Here is a 15,333-nt window from a genome sequence, read left to right as displayed (position 1 = left end):
TGCTTCATAATGGGTTTGTAGCACAGTGCTTCAAGATCATCAGGTCTGGGTCAGGCTTGAGTCCTCAATTTAAATTTTGTCTAATTGGCCAGAAAACACATTTGCTTATTTTTGCTGGCTTGATGCTAGCTGGGGGATAAAGGATACCTTTCTGTCAGGAAGGCTGCTGGTATGGCAGTGACCTGTCAGTGTTTTAGGAACAAACTTCAGCTTTAGTGAGTATCTGCTACTGTGACCGTGGTGTTTTTGATCTGGGACTAAAAGCCCTAAAATCAGTTTTATGGCAACAATGCCCTCGGGTGTTTCAGGGAAGGTTGGTTGAACAAACCCCTCATTTTTGTGTAGAGACCTCTTAATTCTGGCCAATTCACTTTCCACGAGAATGTGTCAAGATATGCATTTCTAAGAGGGGCATTTTTCTGCTGAGCTTTCCTTTCTGAAGGCTTTCCATACCCCCTTGTAGCGACTCTGCACGGAAAACTGAAATAGTACAATTCTTGAAGTTGCTGTAAGAAAAGTTTATATAAATTATACACAGAAAGTCTTTGATTTCTGCAAAGTATCTGAGGCATCCGTGTAAGTTCTGCCATACCTCGTTTGTAGTTAAAGCAAGATGATATTACAGAAAAATCCTTGTAAATCTTCATTCAGTTTTTATAAAAACTAAGTACATGTTTTACTTTCTGTTCTGTCAGCTGACTGAACTCTCAAATAACTTTGTTCTCGGGTCTAAGTGTTGGTTAAGACCAGAACTGGAAAGTTTTAGCAAAAAGGTGAAACTTGTGAGAGTTTTAAGAAGTTCACCTTTTTTTTTTTTTTTTTTAAGAGTTGAATATTGCGATGGCTTATATACTTAACTTAAAAATTCTTTTAAGTCTTCACCTCCTAGCTTCCAAACATTTTTAATAAGGTGGAATGTTTTAGAAGGTCTTGACCCAAAGCCACGGATACCACAGGCCAGTAGTTCAAATGCTCCAAGAATAAAAATGTGATTGAATTGTGTGGCTTCACTGGGGCTTTAGTATGGCGAAGCTTTTAAGAAACCAAATCGTGGATTCCTCCATGCTTACAGTCTTCAGCAATCAGACAGCTGTTCTGGCAAGTGCAGGGGTGCTAAGAGCCTGATGTGAAATATGGTATTGGTGGAATTTTGATATCCTCTTGCCTAAATTTCTCAGTTGTTTCAGGTGAGTAGGTGTACAAATTCCTCATCCCTAACTGTTAAACCTGGGCCAGACTTTCTGCTGAACTGCAGACGTTTTGGGCTTTGGAGTTTTTGACCTGTTCTCGTCTGTAAAGCCGCACACATTCCAGTGGCATTGTGCAGATGAGTGTGTTAAGAGCAAATGTTGGCATCTGTGAACGAGATGACTCTGGAGCAGTATCAGATCCTGCATGTGTGTGGAGCAATGCTATCTATTTCAGAAATCTACTGCAGGCATTTCTGTCACTTCGTTACTGTAGTAAATCATCACTAAGGAAAAAAACCCTCTCTGTGGCAGCAGTTAGGCAAGAGCCGTGATTATGTCAGTAATGCCAGTAAGCAAATGGGGCTGGATGCCTTTGAGTGGGTGATAACATGGAGGGCGTGGGGTTGGAAGAGAGAATGGAAACAGAGATGGGTGTTTCTTTTCTCCTGTTTGTGTCTGAAATGGCACATTTTGCTCTTTGGCTTTATTTTGCCATAAATAAGAGGGGACCTATGGTTGAACCAGGCACTTCAGCAGTTTGCTCTAAACTGCTGCACTGTTTCACTCATGACCTGGGTAGCCTTCAAGGTTGTGGGTGCTACGAGTGGATCATTAACTGAACAGGCAAGGCAAAAATTCTTAATACGCTTTTAGGGTGCATGCCTGTACATGCTGGTATGTTCCTGGATGTTTTTTCTTAAAGCTTTTTGTATATGAGATTATGAAAAGGAGCAGAACTGCAGCCTCTGTAATGGGAATCTCAAGTCTTCACACATCTGGAGGAAATGCAGGAGAAAAAGAATCTTATTCTGAATTGTCTCCATGTTCAACATAATCCTCCTAATTTGGAAGGATATTAATGTCTTAAGTAGATGGACACAATGATCAGAAGTGTTTGTGACATGGGTAGGGCTAATGTGGTTCTTCAGTATCAGACAGGCTGAGACAAGGATGCTTATTCCTGTCATCTCATTTTGTACTAATCAACTAATCATTTGTTGAGCTCTCAGCCTTGCTAATACCAGTTCTGCTTGGGGATTAGTGTGGGTTGGGATCAGCCTGACACTAAATCAGCAGGCAGGTCAGCATCAACATCTTGTAAAGAAGTGAGGACAGGGACTATGTGCAGGTCCTGGTGAAGCTTCTCCTGAGCACCTTTGTGTGCATTTATGAAGATGGCCCAGTGCTGACTTAAGAGCTATGTGATTACTTGGGACCAGGCTTATTTAGAGTGCATGGAGATCTCATGAGTCAATTAATCCAGCAGGATTCATGCCATTATTTACCTGAATGTCTCCTTTTTACACCAGAGCTGTGTCTGTTCCTTGCCCTTGGTTGCTGCTTGTAGACATTTTACTAACCAGAGATTCAACTGTTAAAGTGCCCTTTCTTGCTTGCTTTTTTTTTTCCCTGAAAGGCTTTCATCTGAGAACCCAAGAACTCTTAAACATATGTACTTCCAGAAGGATGAAGAATCTATTTTTGGTAATTTTTGTCCTCATCAAGAAAACTGCTTAACTGAAAAGTAAATCTGATGTAATTTTTAAAAACATAAATTAATTCTCAGACGTTCTGTATTGCCAGTGGTGTGTTCTTTTTTTGTGCAGTGCTGATGTCCTAGAGGCAGAAGTGTCCTGGTTACTTTATACAGGCAGAATTCTTTCTCTTTTAGCCATTTTAACTCTGTTTCCTCAGAGACCCTCTCCATTATACCAGATCATGAGAACCAAGTGGAGATTTAGGCTAGGATATTCCATAAACTCTTTGTAACTAAATGTCTGTGAATTGCGTGTTGCAGAGATGTCCTTGCGCTGCCGATTTTCAAGCAGGAAGAACCGCAGCTGTCTCCTGAGAATGATGCCAAACTGCCACCCTTTCAGTACGTCCTCTGCACAGCCACATCACCTGCCTGTGAAACTGCACGAAGAAACCCTGACCTACCTCAACCAAGGTAGGGTTTGCACTACACTGAAGAAGAGCACATTTTCTGGGAACAGTTGATGAGAGATTTAATCCCATACTTGTCTCACCGGGAGGGCAGCGGGATGGGAAAAGAGGGATAGAGATGGGGAGGGGGTGGAGGAAAGGAGGAGTATTTAATTTTTCATATTTAGATACCAGATTATCAACTATTATAAAATAATGAAGTACCACTGATTTAACTGTCTGCTTAAAGCAGTGTTGTAGCATGTACAGTTCCCTGTGGCCAAGTACTGGCTAGATCTCAGACAACTTAAACTGCAGCCACAAGGCCAGATTGATAAGCAGATGGGCAAACTTTGGCAAAGTTGGATGCTGGAAGGCATTGCCAGAGGATGAGTTAACAGGTATCCAAGGGCTGCTCTGTGGTCTGGGCAGAGCATGACCTCATTCACACTGGCTTTGAGATATGGCTCTGCTCAGTGCCTAACTTGACAAGTTGCCAGGGTTCAGTGCATCAAAGTCCTCTATAACTGACCTCATAGGCTAGTTTTTACTCCTGGATAAACAAGCACTGTGTATTTCTCTACACTTTCCCCCCGCCCCCCTCCATTTGGCAGAATTCATGCAGACACATCTCTGGTTGGTGTTTGGCTGTCACTTTGCAGCAGCTCCTGCATGTGGGTCTTGAAGGGATCAGACCTCTCCAGGCATTTATTATGCTAACATAGTATGCTTATTTTCTGCTGGGCTGTAAACAAGGGCATTAGCCTGACAACAACAACCTGGAGGGTGTCTGCACTGTTACTGAGATCCTCTTCTGCTTCAGGACACTGCCCCAGCTCTTTAAGCTTCATACACTGAGTAGGATGCTCACTTGAGTGCCTCCCTGCGTAGGTTTCTCTCAGTGCTGGTAGAAATCAGAGCCCTGATCTCCTTTGGAGTCTGACCTCACGTGCAGCTGGCTGCTGGATCTGTGGTGGTAGCTGGTAGACCCATGGAGCCCTACAGAAGGATCAGCTGAGTACTGCAGGCCCTACCCAAGGAGCCAGGTGTTTCCTGTCACATCAGCCGGCACTGTTCTGTCTCCCAGGATCAAAAAATGCTTTAGATGCTTCCCAGTTTATCCATCTAAACACAGCAGACCCCAGGAGGTGATACGGGGCATATCAAGGGGGAGATTGAGATGAATCTTCCTGTGAAATGCAATTCTTTCCTGTATTGGGATAAAAGATTTTTTTAATGAAAAGCAGGCAATGGCCAAATATTTTAGCATACATGAAGCAGTGCCTGCTGTTTTACCTTGGTAAGGAAAAAGCTAGACAACTCTTTACACAATTCCACGAGTTTTAAAAAACTCTAACTGGAATAGTCTGTGTTTTCCTATGCAAAGTAAGACTGTTACTGCCTTTCAGATAGACCATGCTGTGTTTGGCTTTGTCCTGCTTACTATTGCAAGGAGTTGTCTCCTGCTACAGCTTGACACAGTACTGACCTGTTTCCTTGGCATTTCTTGGGTATCATCTGTCTTTCATCCCTCAAGGAGAAAGGTGGGATGTGTCCCTGTAGAATGTACCCCAGAGAATATGAGGCTGGACAGGCCTGGAGGACCAAAGCAGAGATGAGGCTGGCAGGAGCTGTGCAGTGGGACAGAGTTGGGAAGCTGCTGGGGGAAGAAGTGGGCACCCCATAATTCTGTTGGCTTGCCACAGTGCATGGAAACAGCACTTTGTCCTGGAGGGGTGATTAGTAGTATAAGGTGGTGCATCTTCTGACAGTTGACTGGCTCACTGCTTTCTGTTCCCCTTGGCAGGAACTTTGTATCTGCCTGCTACCTTCTCATGAGCATCCACACCTCACTTATTTAAGCTCCCAAGCATTTTGTTTTCCTCCTTACACTGAGTTGCTCTGGGTGTTTTGAAATTCAAGGCTCTCTGTATGTAGATTGACTTTTTTTTTTTTTTTTTTTTGGTGATCTTGCAATGTACTTGCTTTAAAAGCTGTTCTGCTCTACTCCAAAAGGCTGCTTCAGAGTCCACACCATTGGGTGCACTCTGGCTCCCAGCACTGACCCTCTCCTGTAGCAAGGGCAGACCTTAACTGTAAATTTGTCTGACGTGTAGTTTGCCTTGATACTAAATCCATTAGACCAAAATCCCTTGCCTGTGCTAGTTAGTAAAAGGGGAATGGAGTATGGTCACATGTGGATATGAACTGCTGTGAGAAACTTGTGGGTTCACTAGAGGTAACTACAGATATGAGGAGACAATGATGGTGGACCCACCTTCCAACCAGCTGTGGTCAGAGCTGGGGTGTCTAATTGCTGTTGGTGGGATATCGGTGAGAACGTTGCCTTGGGTTAAAAAGAGATGAGGATTTAAAGGCTCTGTCAGAAAACTAATCCCATTAATAGAATTACGTTGTATGAGCTTGAGGAGGTATGTGAAGGGGACCTTGGGGCAGCCGAGGTTTCTGGAATCAATACTCCTGGCACAACAGAGGAGCTGACTCCAGAACACTGTGATCCAGCTGCAATGCCACAGATGTCTCATGAAGCAATTTAGACCATTCCCTACACCTTATCCCCTTATGCTGACTGTAAGCAAAGGGACACCTCTTGCACCTTACCCTCTCTCTGTGTTTATCGTGGCTTGGCCAAACACTTACATAAAACTTCCCTTCTTCCTTGTATGCTTGGGTGTTGGGATGGATTGCTTTAGCAAATGGGTAACTTCATTAATGAATGTCCCTCCACCCTGCCTGTGTGTCAGTCATAGTTCCTAGTAAGGCAGATACAAAGACACAGTGACTGTCCCAGCACCAACAAAGCAATTCACATCCAGTATGGTAACTTTCCCAAACTGTGAGTAAAGGGTATGGGGCATTCTGGTTGCTAGGTGACTCTTGGCACTTGCTCTTCAGATGTTCCTTCTGAACTTGAGCTCTTCACCATGCAGTAACTGACCTTTTGTCACCGTGAAGCAGCTCTGCTTATTGCCCTGAAACACGTTCTCTGCACGTGACTGGTTCAATGGTGGTGAGTGGACCAGCTCAGGAGGTAGTTCACAGGCAGGATGGAATAAAGGTCAGGCCTGACAGAGCTATGAAATGTGGAAAGCTGAAAATACTGGGTGGCAACTTGAAGGCCAAGTTACATAGCAGAGATAGAAGAGGAACCAGTGGAGAATTTCAAGTGAGATCTGAAAGGATTTCATAAGCGCTGAGAAGAAGGACTATCCAGTGGCTATATTTGTGTACGGATGGGAGAGGGCTCCAGGCTTGTGGAACATAATTACTTCTCATGAGCCTTGCTTCTTGCTGGATAGACCCAGAGAGATGGCCAGTGGTGCTGAGGAGGAGGAGGTCTCTGGCCTGGGCTCTCTACAAGAGTGGAGGCTGAGAGGACTCCTGAGCTGGAGAGCAGAGACCAGTGTTTTCAGCAAAGGCAGGGGAAGTATCTGTGAGGGAGCACAGGGGAATGAGTTTAGCTGTAGTGTTAAGTTGACTTGGGGACGTTCGGCAGTGGCAGAGTCCCAAGCTTGTCTACTCCAGTTTGAAACCATGAGTGCTTGCTGGCCGCAGCTCGAGAACCAGCCTGTAAATGAAGTAACTAGAGTCAAATCCTTAGCTTGGTTTCCAAAGACTGACTCATTACACTTGTCTTTCCTGATCTCTTACCCCCCTGCCTTCCCACATTCCTTGGGAAACTGGAGCCAAATTGAACACAGGCTTAGTTTGCTATTCTTTAGGGCAGTTCCTTCATTAAGAGGTCTTTACTGGATCTCAGGAGGATTACTCATCCAATGGGACAAAGTATAGGCTTATTAGTATGGTGTCTCAACACCACTCCACCTTCAGTCTGCAAAACTGGTAAAGGTGCTGTCCTCACATTAGAAGCTGCTGCTGGCACTTCTCCTTTGGTCGGGATTCACATCTGTCAACAGAGCTACACTGTCCAGAAGTCTGCAGCACAAACATGGCCTAACATTTCTGGAACTAGCCTGCCTTTTAGCACTATTTCAGTGTCTCTTGTGGATAGGGATTTTCAGAAAAACAATCAACCAGCAACCATGTTACAAACCACTGCTTTAGCAAGACAGCTTGATGCAGTGCATATTCCGTGGTCTGCAGTCATATGGGGTGTGGTTTGACCATGGCTGGTTGAAACCAGTTTCAAACATGGAGAGAAATGGGAGCAATGAAAGGTGGTTCCAGAAATTGCAGCAGGAGGAATGTAGAGGAAACGAGCACTGTGTACAGTAGATCTGAGTGCTAATAAATATGAGGAAATAAAATCATTCCTTTAAAAAACAAAATGCCAAAAATCACAAAAACCTGAAAGTCATTGCTCAAGGGAATCAGCTTGTAGTGCCAGAACCACATGTGGACTTTGAGCTGTTCAAGTCATGGTTTTGTTTCATGACCAGCATTAGGCTGGCTCAGAGCCTCGGGTCTCAATTACTTCAAATAGAGCGTGGTTAAGGTTGATGGCAGAGGGTCACTGAGAGCAGGCTGTGTGACAAATCCAGCCCAGTCCCCCAGTGGTACTTAAGAGTAACTGGCTGTCACTTGCCTGTAAAGTTTTCCTGGGCTCTGTTCAGATCTGCAGTGTGTGACTTGAGGTTCTTGGCCATGTGAGGATTTTAGTATACAGCTGGTTAGGGTTTGGAAGGCTGGCCGTCTCTGCTTTACTGTATCTTCCAGGAGTCAGCCTTACTGCCAGATCTAGATGGTTCAGAAAAGAAACAAGCCCAAAACAAAAACCATGAGAATAAACCACTGACACCTGAGGAAACCTGTGATGATATTGCTGTAGAGGTGCATGAGCAACAGCTGCCTCATGGAGCTAAAGATGGACTTAGTGTGAGTCTGGATCGCACCTAAGCAAAAGCCCCACATTTCAATCCCAGGCTGCAAAGGCATATATCCAGATTCAAGACACATGTGCATAAGCTGGTGCACTTTAAACAGTGCTGCATTTAAAACCTGCTGGGTGTTGTCCTGCCTCAGCTCACTGCAGATGTGTTCTGGTTTCTTCTCCAAGGAAAGGTGTAGAAAGCCCTGGGCAAGGAGAAGCTGAAGAGGACACTTTGGAGTCAATTGCTAATTGTTTGGGTAGGAGATGAAACTGCTTACAACAGAAGGCAAAAGAGAACCTTTGCCTCCCTTAAAAAGTCTAAAGTTCAAATTTGGTTGTCTAATCTTCTACAGCCAGAGAACCCAGTTTTAAACACTGGGATTTACAGTAAATGAAAAAAAGCTGTTTTGTATTGACGTTAACTCCTACGTAATTGAGTTTTTATGGGGTCACAACTGCCTGGATGTTTGTACTTTTCCTGGAACAATTCTTTATTTGCCTAAATGAAGTGTAGAGAAGGCTGAGTTCTAGCTGGGTGTGCTTCTGGTTTAATTATAGCTTTGCTTGTGGGGATATTTTTGCTTTGTCCCATGCTAGTCACTGCCACCACTGACCAGGCCCTGGGCATTTGTAGGAGCTCTGCTGCTGGTGGCTTCTCCCTGTGGACATGCACTCCACCCTTGCCTGAGATCACAGGCGCAACAATGACTTTGTGTTGTTGAGACTGAGCACCAGGTACTCCCTGGTGGCTCCCCTCCTCGGCATCCTTGTTCCCTAATCGTTGTGAGCTGCCATGCTGCTCCTTGACCCCTTTCCACTCTGTTCCTGGTTTTGGATGGCTTAAAAAATGCCTAATGAAGCTGGTTTGTCTTTCCCATATCTGAGACTGGCTACTTGGTGGTTTTGGTTCTTGTGGTGCACTTCATATTCAGAAAAGGAATTTGTCTCCTGCCTGACTTTGAAGACAGCTCTGAGTAGGTTCTAGTGTCTCAACTGAAGCCATTAATTGTGCTAGAAGCAATTTCCCCATGTGTTTGGCAGCTCTGTCTTCACTTGGCAGCCCAGGATAAACAACCCTGTCTCCAAACCACACCATCCCTAAGCTCACTATGAATCTTACTTCAGATGACAAGGCACCTCTGCGTAAGTAGAGCATCTGACTTCTGTTGTCCCTAGGAAGCTAGAATCTCAGTTGTCTTTTAACCAAGAGGCTGTTTTCTATTCTTTTTGTAATCCTTTCTTCTGTTGCTAACATCTGGATAAAATTCAAATGGGACTATGAACTTGCTGGACTGTAGCCTGTGCACAGCTCCTACTGGAAGCCCCTAGATTGCATTTTGTTCTCCCATAAATCTTAAATATCTGTGAAGGAAGGGAGTGCTCAGAAGTTCCTCTGACTGTGGTGAGAAATGTGAGAATAACTGGAAGATTTTTCCCTTGTATTCCATGTAATTTTTTTACTTTACCCCATTACTCATATTTACTTTGAGATTCCTTTAATTATGATAATGAAATTTTTGCCTGTAATTTTACAGGCTCTGGTGTTTGTATCAATGTACCTACCAATCTGAGAAGATGTGGAAATTTTCCGATTAGCTTCCTCTAATTTGCAGTGTCCTAAAAGATCACATTTTAGGTAGCAGTAAAAAGCTTGAGAAATGCTGGAGGTTTGACATGATTAGCTGTTTTTATAGAAATAATATACTTTTTTATAGGAGAATATGCTTTTTTTCCCCCCCCAAAGAGGTAGGAAAAAACCCGCTTTTTCTCCCATTTGCTTCCTACCAAGAATTTAATATGTGTTCCTGGAACTAGACAGCAAGCACTGGAGCAGTGCTCTTGTCCTAGCTTGGTGCCACACTTGTGAGCAGTGTGGAAGGTACGGTCTGCTTTGATAGGGCAGTTGCCAATTACATGTCCTCCCCTTCCCTGTGGTAGGCACTGATTGAGCAGCCACATGCAGGACTGGGTCTTGCTTCTCCCAGTTTATTAACTGCAGAAATGTGGTAAAGGAAGCGACTTACCTAAGGGCATCTGAGGGAGCTGCTAGGTGGGGTCAGGAAACATACTCAGCTTTTCTGCATCCCTCCTCAGCACCCTCACCCAGGACCATTCTTTTTACTTATCTGAAGCTCAAGTAAATATTACACACAAAGTTACTCTTACAGAGCTATAAAACCTGTTGTCCAAACTGACTTAGAACGGGTTGAAACCAGAAAAAGCCTGTATTTTTTACTTACACAGAGGGGGCTGAGGTTTTCTGAGCTGGACAGATGTGACTAAGATAATCCTGAGTGTTTCAAGTACATGCTAGAGAAGTGGAAATACAGGAAGAAATTGTTTTCACAGGGTAGATATTTTTTCAGCTTTCAATTGGAAGTCTATAATTTCTTCACTGATTAATTTATATTAAAAGTCAAAGTTTATAACATGGCTTAGATTAGGTGGGATCCAGTAAAGTAGATGGGGTCTATGCAAGAGAAGCCCAAGTGCACACAGTGAGTTTAGCAATTGGGGTGTTTCTGTGTCTTCTGGCTTGTTTTGTGTCCTTGATTCAAAGCTGGACTGTAGTCTTCAGGGATTTAAATGTACCTCCCCCTCTTTTGAGTGGAAACCACTGTAAATGAGTATTTCTGTTAGTGCCTGTTAGCTATGAAGAGTCACCACTGTAAAACAGACCATCTTCAAAAGTCTGGGGAGAGTAGGGCTCTGTCAAATGTTCATATAGTAAATGAGCAGTGAAATTTTCCTGCAACAAACTTGGCTCTGAGGCATGTGTTGGCTTTCCCTCAAGAAAGAGGTAGGAAAAGAGAAAGAGGGGGACAAAGAAACCCCCTTGATTGAGGGCAGGTTGTAAAAGGAGGAAAAACATAAGCAGTGAAGCTCTATGGCGTGGTAGTAGAATAAGTAGTTTAACTGCTCTTCTGTGTTCCTGTAGTCTTGATGCCCTGGTGGCAGGGGGAAGTAGAGCAGGTATCCTGGTGCTGAACTCGGATGGGTACCAGAACATGGTGGAACTAAGGCAGCTTATCTGCAGGAGGAAACAGGCAGGAGGCAGGTGAAGGGCAAGACTCTGAATACTAAAGCAAGATGTGTAAATTGTGGTTCTGATTGCCACAGTATGAGCAAGTTCAGAAGGAGACCACACAGGAGTTAATGAGCATTGGTTGTGACTGGGCAGTTTAATGTGGATGCAATCTGGATACTGAATATCAGAAACTGGGAAGATACGACAAGGAAAAGGCTGATGGCATTCACTGTGCTTCATCTCTGGGTGCTGTGTTGAAGATAGGATGTGGGGCAAGATGAGCTTGCAGTATGAGGTTGTCTCTAGTGATCCTTTTGCATTTCCTGGCCCACAGCTTGTCCTCCTTTGCAGGATTTCCATGTTCCTAGCTTAGCGGGAACTTTCAGGGTGGCCTATTGTGTAGCTGGTGAATTCATAATATCCACTGGATAAACATCTACAGCATCTTGTCAAATGAGGCTACAGTAAGCAACTGCAGAATATCCACTGCCATTTGTGGCTCAGGGATTGAGGGTTCTGCTTTTGCTGCTTTTCCTGCAGTTTCCACACATGGGACACTTGAGCAAGTCATGCTGATTTTTATTTTTGCTTGTGACTGGCTAAAGAGGTGTGGGTAATCAAGCATGCAAGTTCAGATGCCAGCTCTGTCACTCTTGTCTGTTTACCCTGGGGGTTCATTAATCTTTCTTGTCAGAAAAATCTTTGTATGTGCCTGATGCCCTGAATAGTTGTGTTTGGCTGTTTCAAAGGTGATCCTCCTGCCTGCTGGATGTGCTTTGGTTTGGGACGATAAATGCTTGCTTTTTTTCCCTCCCCCTCGTTCTACATGCTGCGTTTTACTGTCAGCATTCCTTTGCCTTTATCTGTGCGCTCTTGAGGATGTCCATATAAAGTTGCTACATGGAATTTTTATTGGCCAGCTTGGCTTAATAATCAAACAGTTTCCAGGCTGGTTCTGTCCAGTGCTGTGTGGATCCATTCTGAAAAAGAGGAGTCTCAGTTGTTTGTTGTTTTTTTTTTTTTATCTTTCCACAGACTTTTGTAGGGGTTATATTGCTTAGTCGAAGGTTAGGGTTTAATTAATTGCTGGAAAGGCAAGCAGACTACTTTGCTAGTTTAAGTAAGGCCTGAGTCATATCAGCCTGGAACATCAGCATCCTAATTGGAAATTAGTGTATCGTGTCGGTGTATTGTGCAGAAAACCACAAAATGCATAGTGCAAGTGGCCCTTGAAATGTAACACCAAAACAAGGAGAAGCAAGAATGATATTTTAGTTGTGTAGCAAACAAAACGTAACTTCAAGCTCACAATGGTGATAATCTTTTTTTAACCAGAAATTACCTAGAATTCCTGATGGCTGACCAAATTTCATGGAGATCAGTAAGCTGTTAAAACTTGCACCGTTTGAGCAGGTCAAAGCATTCCTGTGTTGAACTAAATTATTTTTCATCTGTAGTAAATTGTTGACTTTCAGTTCTTTTGTCCCCAAATTAAGTGGTCATACCTGCATTTGATGTGCATTAATTACCAAAATACAAATTAAAAAAACCTCAGCAGTCTATAAATCCTCCTTCAGATAGATGCAATTTCTTTATGAATTACCAACCAGAAACTTTCTGAACCTGGATGGTTACTACTTTGCTGGATACTACTCTTGTTTGTAAAGCAAGTTGCTCAAACTCTCATTTAGGAGGAGATTGCATAAATTTGCTTGCTCAGGGAATGTCTCTTTAAAATACAAATTAAAGTATATCATCACCCACCCAGGTTTTTACTGGTGCCCCTGAAGCTTTCAATGAAGATGGGAGACAAATTGCGTCTCAGGAATTTACTGTGGTTTTTCTACTTATTGCTGTTCTGTTCTTTGCCTAAGGTAGGAAAGGAGGGCTGTGGTGAGTGAGGAGAGCACTGGGTGGTACGGACATGCAGAGGCTGCTTTGGCATCAGCTGTGCTGGGGATTTGCTTCCAGAGTGTTTTCTTCATTTCAGGTGGTGACAGATGCTTTAGGTGCCCCATGTGTCCAGTATTACACCATGACCAGTGGCCAGACTGTGGTGAAGTGATCTCAAACCTGCGTTGCCTATGGTGGTGCAGCTGTGGCCAGTGTTGAGAGTGTGGTAGGAAAAGGTTTCAGCGCGTGGCTGGCCTTTAGCACTGGGTGATGACTATCATCCTGCTAAAGGGGGACTGATCTAATGCAGCCACCACTGCCCTCCATTGCCACAATTGTTTTTTTTCAGGCTCTTTCTTCTGTCTGAGCCCACTGGATGTTGAACCCATGTCAGCTGAGGACCAGATATTGCCCAGGGTCTGGACCTGGGCCATTCAATCAAATCACTGCAGAGTTTCAGCATTGGTACCCTCTGCCCCTGTCTCCAGCTTTTACCACCAAGTATTGACTTGGAAGGTTGTAGTCTGATCTGTATTAATCTGTATTTCCATCTCAGACAGATGGAAAAATTCAGTATGGGAAAACTCTGTATTTCAGCATTATGTCTTGGGCTTAGCTACTTGCAGTCTGTCTTGGGAACTGGAAATACGGATTGCTTTAGTCACACTTGCTGACATGCTTCTTTACAGATTTAGATACCTGACTAAGAATGATCTATTACTGATTTAGTTTTAGCAGAAAATTGTCAGTCTGTGCCTGCCAGTGCTGGTGAGTCAGTGATAGAGGATTCATAGATGATCTGTGTATCTGAGCCTTGTGTGAATTCTTTGTCCTCTTTGACGCCAGGGGGAGTTCAGCTTTCTTCAGGTTAGGTCGCTATTGTTCACTTTATTTTACAAAATGATTTTGTTTTTTAATGTCCAAGTGGTCATTCTTTAGGGTTTTTTTTTCCTCCTGCAGTTATAGTTGCAGGGCTGAGATTGTAATTCACCATTTCAGGAGTTTTGTTGATAGTGATGGTGGAAGACATAGACTGAACAAGGTTTGGAACATATTTTTCAAGGAAAAGGTATAATCCAAGCAGTTTGGTGCTATAAAAGTACAAGGATCTGAATGCTGTCTATGCTAATGAATTATGTGTACCATGAGCCACGAAGCAATGAATTTGCTGGAAAGATCTAAGGGGAATAAATTCAAAATCAGTACCAAAAGATTGATACATAAAGGAACTTTGAGAAATTAGGACTGAATTCTCACTGACAGAGTTTCACAGAGAGGGAAACAAACTGCATGTGTTCTGAAGGTTTACTGGGAGCAGTCTTGTTTGATAATCGTTCTGTGTAGCAACTAGAGTTAAAGATTCTGAGTTCAAGGGGAAAGCAGTTAGCATAAAATACCATTTTGCTTGAGGTTTTTCCTGGCATAAATTGCATTCCAGGGCCTCCATCAGATGACCCATATATCTTTCATCAAACCATTTTATTTCCTCTTTGGCTTTCTGTTTAATATTAACTCTGTCTACACTGCAGTTTCTTTTTTTCTAGGCAGCAGAATGTGTTTCTAGCTCCATCCAAGGTGAATCAGTCCTATCAGGTAGAGGGAGATGTGTAGTGCCTGCTGGCTGCCAGGTTGCAGTACTGTTCCTATGCCATTAAGGGGTGGAAGATGCAAGCTGCAGAGTTTTTGAGTGCTTGATGGTACTGTGAAAGGAACATGGCCAATGTTTTTATGCCCATTATTTTCTTTTGTCTCATTGGAACCACAAATAAGTGAATCGGGCTGACAAAAGAGTAAGAGTGTATCAGTATGTGAAGGTGTCCCAAAAACCTGCTCATTCCTGAGATATTTGCTGAATGGCTGGCAGTGCTTCTGGTTTGACCATTGCCTTCCTCTGTAGCACAGCTCATACCACTGAATTTCCCTGTCCCTGTTATTGCATCTGAGTACAGTCATAGATACTGTCTTTTGGGCACTCATGGTCTCAAAACCTAAATTAATTTTCTGTAATGACTAATTAGCCTCATATTTGCATTGGAATGAACTGTAAGTGCGAGAGTTGCTTGGCTGTGTAAATTGGTTTGAGATGATGAACTGTATCACTCCATAGCTGGTGAAATCTATCCCCAAACTGAACCATTGAGCAGCCAAGTACTTCATAGATAAACAGGTACAGCATATAAAAGTACATAGTACAACAGACATGGCACTTAGAGACATGGTTTAGTGGTGGACTTGGCAGTCCAAGGTTAATGGTTAGACTTGATCTTTTCTATAATTCTATGAGAGAAAACGCGTTTTTTTTAACCCGACCCTGATCTTTTTATGCTAATGCAACAGCATGGATTATGTAGGGTAGTATGTACATCTGTCTAAAATTTGCCAAGTGAACAATATTAACATGTATCAGTGAGAATGCTAGAAAGTCTCTTGAGTTAAAGTGTGGA

General features: G+C 43.3%; 1 protein-coding gene across 1 annotated transcript in view; it reads left to right on the top strand.

Annotated features, from left to right (window-relative positions):
• Positions 1–15,333, top strand: part of TFCP2L1 (transcription factor CP2 like 1) — a 37,167-nt gene that overhangs the window by 1,453 nt on the left and 20,381 nt on the right. The window contains 2 exon segments of the mRNA XM_027725612.2: positions 2,989–3,100; positions 3,102–3,141. Coding sequence (XP_027581413.1) covers positions 2,989–3,100; positions 3,102–3,141 — 152 coding nt within the window.

Source organism: Pipra filicauda, unplaced genomic scaffold, assembly GCF_003945595.2.
Source record: "Pipra filicauda isolate LSUMZ 115617 unplaced genomic scaffold, ASM394559v2 scaffold10_size6260569_pilon, whole genome shotgun sequence".
NCBI lineage: Eukaryota > Metazoa > Chordata > Aves > Passeriformes > Pipridae > Pipra > Pipra filicauda.
This window is presented reverse-complemented; position numbering and strand designations above follow the sequence as displayed.